This window comes from Glycine max, chromosome 17 (genome assembly GCF_000004515.6).
Source record: "Glycine max cultivar Williams 82 chromosome 17, Glycine_max_v4.0, whole genome shotgun sequence".
Taxonomy (NCBI): domain Eukaryota; kingdom Viridiplantae; phylum Streptophyta; class Magnoliopsida; order Fabales; family Fabaceae; genus Glycine; species Glycine max.
Genome location: NC_038253.2, coordinates 18,987,491 through 18,996,061, shown reverse-complemented (window position 1 = coordinate 18,996,061; position 8,571 = coordinate 18,987,491). Strand labels below are relative to the sequence as shown.

The window sequence follows — 8,571 nt, the reverse complement described above, 5'->3', positions numbered from 1 at the left end:
GCATTTGGCATTTCATCTGGTTGTCAATGTAGCATATAACATATCATATTATCATTTAATTTGTGACATTAACATGTCAATCAAGGACATTGCATCTAATATCATCATTTAACTTTCGACGTTAATGTCTGAATGTCAACAAGGACTAAAATAATAAACAAAATTATGACTGAAATTTTTTTTTTTCTATTTTAGAAGGTGAGTTTGGGACTTTAGACTGATCAACTCAACCTCAATAATTAGTTTATATAGTGAAAATTATCTTTTACTTATGTATTCTATTTGGATATTATTTATATTTGATCAATGTGAAACTTAATTTTTTTTTCAATACATCATCTCATATCCAATATTTTTGGATTTGATATGTAGATAATATGATGATGACCCATTTAATCAATTTTAAAAAGACTTTAATATAATTTTAGAACGTGAATTATGAGTATAACTCAATCGTGAAGATCTAACTAGTAAATTGAGGTTTACATCTCACTTATATATTATAATTTGGTTATATTATATTGACATTAACACGAATGTGAGAACCACGAAATCAAAAGCTAATTGCAACATTAACACGGTCCACAATTGAAGACCATGCAGTATGCACTCCACACATTTAGTCAAATCAAATGACATAATTAGCGGTTGTAGCTAGAATCTCTTAAAAGTGCATGGACATATACACTCAACATCAACACTATAAATACCTTACAATCTCAGAATTTGAAATACCATCTCCCATCCCATTTGCCTCTTACCATCTCTAAAACATATCCTCTACTTTGAAAAGAAAACTATTCACTATAGTATACCCTTTTGCTTCTCTACAGTGATCATGGGTAAATTTCAATGTTTTTCTGTTTTTCTTGCACTAGTTGCATGCCATGATTTCCTTCAGCTGACTCATGCCAGGGAAATAAAGCCACTGACCCAACATTCCCCGCTCAACAAAGGCACCGTAGTGAAGGAGAATAATCTCAATGAAGTTCCTATATCTAAACCATCATCAGAGAAGAAAGAAGACTCAATTGTGACACCGAAGAATGGTGTTGCGAGTTTTGGGAATTCAGGTGCAGCCTACACAAATGCTTTCCGACCCACAACACCAGGGAACAGTCCTGGTGTTGGTCACCGAAAATTTGCACTAGAAGATAAAGATATGAAAGCAACAACAAAGGTGGTAGTTGAAAGTTCTGATGTTAAAGTTTATGTTACTGAGGGGACAACGACAAACGGTTTCAAACCTACAAACCCAGGTCACAGTCCTGGTGTTGGTCATGATCACCAAAACTAAATTGGGCAGCTAAATTAGCTAGTCTCACAAACAAGAAATTATTATTTATTCCTTATATAAAATAATATTCTTGATAAGTTTCATTCTAAGCAGCAGAGACTTTGTAATATTCTTGCATGGCATGCGTTTGGCTTTAATTGACTGGTTAGGCCTTAGGGCCAGTAGGGACTTTATGTGGAAGTGACCAAGTTGTTTTAAGGTTTTGTCGGTGTGTACCATTAAAAATGTTAGCATTTGTGTATTTGTAATTGCTGGGTTTATGTAAAGCAAGTTGCAAAATAAAATAAAAGATATTATTTATACAAATGATCCTGATCTCCTGTTTTCTTTATTCAGTGGTGGAAACAGATTTTTTTTCTCGTACAAAATAGAAAGCAAATATACTTCTATTAATTAAAAAGGATTTTCTTTTTGTAGAAAATAATTTTTTCCAATTTTTATAATTTACGCTAGATGTTTCTGTTAATTAGTACCTCGTATAAACTCATATCTTTACTTTGCATGAATATTTTATCATAATTTGAACCTAACTACAGCTTCTGGCTCAGTGGACATATCATTCGCCTTAAATATATGACACTTCCTTTTTCATTTAAATATTAATTATAACATTTCTCTATGTATCTTATTCAGAGTAGATATCACCCTCTTCAATTTATACTGTTTCATAAGTTCAAAACTTAGACAATACATATACTATTCATCAAGACATTACACGTAAATAGTTATTATATAATGTGAACTATATAATAAGAAATTGTGAAAAATGATCAAAAGAGAAATACTAACACATTATTTATACACTTTTTGAAACATTTATAACTGAAATTTATTGATAATCACATAATTATATAAGTATCTTCTTATACAATGAGACATTATTTAATATTATGATTTTTTTAATAAATTTTAATCAATACTAAAAAAATGTAATAGAAGAAATGTGTTAAAGAATATGTTGTTAATTATTAAGGTGAAAATTAAAATACACAAGTCAGTTGACTTCTTAAAATAATCATACTTTAAAATCTTTCAATCTTTGTCTTCCATATATAACTGTAATTGTACGATTAAGCTGTGTTTCTCTCTCTCACATAAAAACGATATCAATTAGATATGTTTTAAAAAATGTATAACAAGTGCATAATATTTGTTTTTGTTTTTTTTTTTGTATTTTATCAAAATATAAATAGTTTTTATATGAAAAATCATTATGAGAATGCAGAATTAATTATATGACATTACTCAAGAGTCATGTTTTTCTTACATCGATCAAATTTGTTATATTTCTATTGTTTAGTATATATGTATTGAATTTTATGTTCACTACAAGAAAACAGCCTTTCAGCGTAACTCGGCCGACTCTGATCATGGTTTAGAGTCGGACTAGCGTCCAACCGATTGTGGCTGCTAAGACCCTCCGGCTAATTTAGTTAGCGTCGGTTTTCGAGATGGCAGCTTATTAGAGGCGGCCTAGGAGACACAGATACCGTCACAATGAGCAGCCGACACTGCGTTAATATTTAAAACTTTTTTTTTTTTCATTTGGCGTCGGCTTAGCCGACTTTAGAGTGTTCAATTTTTTATTTTCGAATTAACTGTGTCGGTTGAGCCAACTCTAACTTATTTTTTTTTTTGGAGCAGATAACAACATAAGCATTTGCAAGGTTATTTCTAGACTTATATTATGTAACATATATATATATATATATATATATATATATATATATATATATATATCCTTGTAACATTATAAACATTGTTTTTGAAGAAACACTATTAATTACATACATATACAAGACTAATTAAATCAAATTCTTATCCTAGCAACCCACAAGGATTTGAAGAAAACTAGAAATTGTTTTTATGAACTGATAAACTAATCTAAGGTTCGTTTGTTTTCTAAAAGTGGAAAGCAACACTATTGGGATCATGCAGCTCTAATTTAAAGTCCCAGTGATATACAGATCAGTCATAAAACTATTTACACTGAATGATATGAAAGTCAACTATAGACTTAATTATAGGTTTTGCTCTAAGCTGCTTCATGCACATAATCCTTGGGATTTAACAGAAAGTGCAGTATAAAAAAGAAGAGTATTTAAAAATTACCTCATAATCCTTATGATTTTTTATAGGCCTTATGATATAGTCTTCAAACTTGTCTTAAGAGATGAAGGCCACCAGCAACTTCATATTTTACCTCTGTAATGAGAGTAAACCCTTCTCTTGTTGAATGTTACACCACTTTTACTGCTACCTGCATTGGTTTCGAGAAAAATGTAAGACTAAAATACAAGACTTATGAAAGAATTAATTTTTCTTCAATAGAAAATGATCAAATGTTTACAGATGGAAGAAAAGAGGGAGGATATGGTCTGTGAGTGTGAACTACTTCAATATAATATTCTAATCTGCTTGTTAAAGTTATAATGTTGAGTCTTTAAAGCATATTTTATCAAGGAAACATACAACAACCAACCCGAGCCAAGAAACACATAGACCCAAATATGAACAGAAACTAACCATGAAACAGAAAAAACAGTAATTACAAAGAAACAATACTCAAGCAAATTTCAGATTATTCCAAATTATTCCAAGACACTTTTTTTTAAAGGAAAATTTGTATTATAAAATAAAGGATAAAAGCCCCGAAATGTGACCTTAAAAAGTACACAAGATACTGTCTGCCTAACCAAATGCAGAAACAAAAAGAAAGAGAAAGAAAGAAAAACAAGAAGCTATATATAGTTGCATACAAGCCAAAGGATTTAAACTCCAGTTCACATAAGAAAGGCCATGCAGACAATGAGCATTCTGGAAAACGACACAGTCAGCCTCTGCATTCTGGAAAATGATTTTATTTCTATGAAGCCAAAGACTCCAACACAAAGCATGCCACAACAGCTTTCTAACCCTCTTTAATCGTTTACCCTTAAAGAACAGCCCAAACTGCAGATAGTGAGCTGACATATCCTTTTACTAGAAACATAGGAAGAGAATGTGTATTATTATTATTATGGTGGCTCCAACACTCAACATAGAATATAGATCAGTTTCGAGGTCTCACCACCCTCCACTTCCTAATTTCTCGTTCTAACTTCTCTCTAATTGATTATTTATAGTTTGTTAACTAACTAACAATTAGTTATCCTAGCTATCCTAACTAACTGACAACATACACCTTTCCCCATTTATCAATACCCCCCCCCCCCCCCGTCAAGAGGGACCTTGTCCTGAAGGTCAAGTTGAGAAAAATAGCCTACATTTCATAAGCAAGGGTCTTGTTAATCCTATTCTTCCGTAATCATCAATCTAAACTATTTATTCTTACACACATGAGCAGGATTATACTTTTCTTCACAGGTGAAACATTCTCCTTTCTCATCTTCTCATTTACTTCTGCGGTTGACAAATTATGGAAGGTTCTTCTACCTTACCATCCACTGGATCCTGTTTTAGCAGCATTAGTAGGACCAACTACCTTACTATTTGCTGGTTGCCAATTCCTTACAAATCTTTGACCCGAATAATCAGGTTTATGAAAATTGTACCCTTTACTAATACTCACGAGTAACTTTCCTAAGACCCGATTCTTATCTTCCACCCTACAAGCCTTTGCCATAGATTCCATCAAGTTTTTTAGTTCATGGAGCCTTACCTCAGTGTTGATCTCTTCTTTCAGCCCCTTGAGAAACACCTCCACCAGAAATGGTTCCTCTAACCCCTTCACCATTCCAACATGCTTCTCGAATTGGCCTATGAATTCTTGCACTGTTTCTTCCTGTTCCAGCGCTAGCAATGCCTGGAAAGGATTCCCTAGGTTAGACGGTTGAAACCTTTGGGAGATGGCGATCTTGAACCTTTCCCAAGAATGGTTTGGGTTCCAAGATTCCCACCATTGGAACCACCCTAGAGCTTCTCCATCCATGGCAATCATTACTGCTTCAAGCATATCCTCTTCTCTTACAGCTTGGAATCGAAAATGCCATTCTATCTTCGTTAACCAACCCATTAGATATTCTCCCTTGAATATTGGAATTTCAAGAGTTCTCCACCGATTGTAGATCTGCACGGCGTTCCCTTTATTCCTTCCTATCAAATTGTACACATGAACGTTCGATTTGGGAGGTCTTTTCTCACATGCTGTCGATAATCGCTATATCATCACTTCTATCGAACTCAATCACACCTCCACAGCTTCACAATTCTCCTCTATTGCCTTCTCCATGGCTTCCATGCGTGTCTCCCTTCTCATGTCCGCCTTCGTCACCATTAACTGTTCCTACACTCCTAGATCAGAGCTCTGATACCGGTTTATAGAATTGGACCAGAAACAGAGGAAGAGAATGTGTATTATTATTATTATTATGGTGCCTCCAACACCCAAGACAGAATTCAAATGAGTTTCAAGGTCTCACCACCCTTCACTTCCTAATTCCCCATTCTAACTTCTCTCTAATTGACTATTTATAGTTTCTTAACTAACTAACAGCTAGTTATCCTAGCTATCCTAACTATCTAACAACTAACATACACCTTTCCCCACCTATTACAATGTCAAAACTCCAAGCCATCCATACAATCTATTCCACAACTTATAAGTAAAATTTGCATTGCGGGAAGATGTGATCTCCAGTCTTCTCTCCTCTCGACACATACAAAAAGAACGATTAACATTCTCTACAAGAATGCCTCTTTTCCTCAATTTCACCCTCATTGGAAGATGATTATGCAACAATCTTCGTGAAAAATTGAGAACTTTGGAGGGGCTATCACATTGCCAAAGTGCAACAAACACATCTGAGCCATTCCCTGTTGATGTTGCAACAACCAATTTATAAATTGCTGCTATAGAAAAATCATCACTCCATGCCCCCTCCCAAGACCACATATGATGTAGCTCTTATGTGGAGCTTGTAGGCCTTGGATCTTCTTCATCAATGAAGTCCTTTACTTCTTGAAGATTAATGGCAGCAGAATGAAAAAGGAAGAAAGATGATTGGAGACGCCACTTCAAGGAGAAGATGAGTCAAGAAGAAGCTCACCACCATAGGAAGCCATGAATAAGAGCTTGAAGGTAGGAGAAGACAAGTAGAGGGAGAGGGAGAGAAAGAGCACAAATTTTTTTGTCTCAAATGAGGTCTGAACTTTGAAGTGTAATTCTCAAATAATCAAAGTTTCAAAAAATGCACACACATGACCTCTATTTATAGCCTAAGTGTCACACAAAATTGGAGGGAAATTTGAATTTCTATTCAAATTTCACTTAAATTTGAAATTGAATTTGTGGAGCCAAAATTTCACTAATTATGATTAGTGAATTTTAGCTATGGTTCAGCCCACTAATCCAAGATCAAGTCCAAGATTCTCCACTAAGTACGCTAAGGTGTCATGAGGCATGTAAAGTATGAAGGACATGCACAAAGTGTGACTATATGATGTGGCAATGGGCTGTAGCAAGCAAATGTTCACCCCCCCTCTAAAATTTAATTGGATTGGGCTTCTCCCAATTCAATTAAATTTATTTCCCAACACACCCATCAAATATTCACTTAATGCATGTGAAATTATAAAACTACCTACATTATGCAAGTGTGCTTAGGTTCTATCATGTTTGGTACTGTTTAGAGTATATTAAAAAAAAAAACCAATTAAATCTTAGATCTACACTTGTTCTTGCATTTCTATGGTTCAAATTTTATATATCTACTCTTGAATCATGTTTTTGTGTTGATTTTAGGTTCTATCATTTTTCAGTCATAATCTTCTTGTGTTGAACCTTTAGATCTACTCATGATGCAATCCTACCCCCCAAAGGCATTGGATAGAAGATTCCAAGAAGATTGGGCCAGGAGGCAAGAGAAGGCCCTAGGGTTCTCATGAACCTTAGGGTAGATTTTTGGCCTATGGGCTAAGTATGAGCCACTTATCTTTGTACATATTAGATCAATGTTTCATTATTTTTGGGCCTTGTATCTAGGGCTCCATAATGTAAGTAAAGTACCTTAGAAATGTAGGATTTTTCAGCCCTTGTATTTTAGGACACTTAGACTAGTTTTTTGTATTATGAGTAGTTAATTAAATTTATTTCCCAACACACCCATCAAATATTCACTTAATGCATGTGAAATTACAAAACTACCCTTAATACAAAAAACTAGTCCAAGTGCCCTAAAATACAAGGGCTGAAAAATCCTACATTTCTAGGGTACCCTACCTACATTATGGAGCCCTAAATACAAGGCCCAAAAATAATGAAACCTTAATCTAATATATACAAAGATAAGTGGGCTCATACTTAGCCCATGAACCAAAAATCTACCCTAAGGCTCATAAGAACCCTAGGGCCTTCTCTTGCCTCTTTGGCCCAATCTTCTTGGAGTCTTCTATCCAATGCCCTTGGGGGTTAGGATTGCATCAACATATACTCTTATTGCGCCTGCAATTGGACATTATTAATCTTATCCAATAAATGATCCCTAAGAGACTTTTCCCAGCCAAACAATTGGCGTCTCCAATCCCAACCCCATTGCTAGCCAAACAAATTCCAACTCCCCATGTCACTAACCTAAGCATCTTTATTAAGCGAGACCTGATAAAGCCTTGGAAAAATATCCATCAATCTTCCCACCTCCACCCACCTATCCCTCCAGAACCAAGTATGCCTTCCATTCCTAACTTCTTTTTTCACCAGGCATAAAAACCAGTTACTTGTCTCATCAATCAACCAAAGATCCCTCCACCAGAATGAGGAATTTCAAACTTCATAATTATCAACATAGCTAGAGTGTAGCTCACCATATCTAAACGAAAGGTGCCTGTACCAAATAGAATTAAAATCATTTAAGAACCGGCATCTCCATTTAGACAAAAGACTCTTATTGCAAGCTTCTAAGTCCTTCACTCCTAGCCTGCCATCCTCCTTGGGTAAACAAATAGTGTCCCACTTAATCCCACATATTTTGTTGGATTCAGCCATACCGCTCCATAAAAAACAACATTGTAACTTCACTAGTTTTGTTATAACCTTCTTTGGAGCTTTAAAAAACGAGAAAAAGTATAGAGGCAAGCTTGTCAAAATAGAATTGATCAACGTGATCCTTCCTCCTAAAGAGAGAATTCTTCATTTCCACGTCAATAACCTCCTCCTAAACACCTCTAGAACAGGTTCCCAAAATGCAACCCTCCTTGGGTTCCCACCAACTAGAAGGCCCAAAAATTTAAAAGAAATAGTTGCAAGAGAACAATGCAAAAAAATTGAGACCCATAGC

The 8,571-nt window shown here is 34.8% G+C and overlaps 1 protein-coding gene across 1 annotated transcript; it reads left to right on the top strand.

Moving 5' to 3' along the window:
• The first annotated feature begins 749 nt into the window (after positions 1-749).
• On the top strand, positions 750-1,547 carry LOC106796755 (precursor of CEP9). Its single transcript, XM_014769707.2, has one exon. It carries the CDS (start codon positions 839-841, stop codon positions 1,295-1,297), a length of 459 nt encoding a protein of 152 aa, XP_014625193.1. The 5' UTR covers positions 750-838; the 3' UTR covers positions 1,298-1,547.
• Positions 1,548-8,571: the final 7,024 nt, after the last annotated feature.

What these genes read in the sequence shown, in the direction of transcription:
- LOC106796755 (XM_014769707.2), top strand. Translation starts at nt 839, where the DNA reads ATGGGTAAATTTCAATGTTTTTCTGTTTTTCTTGCACTAGTTGCATGC.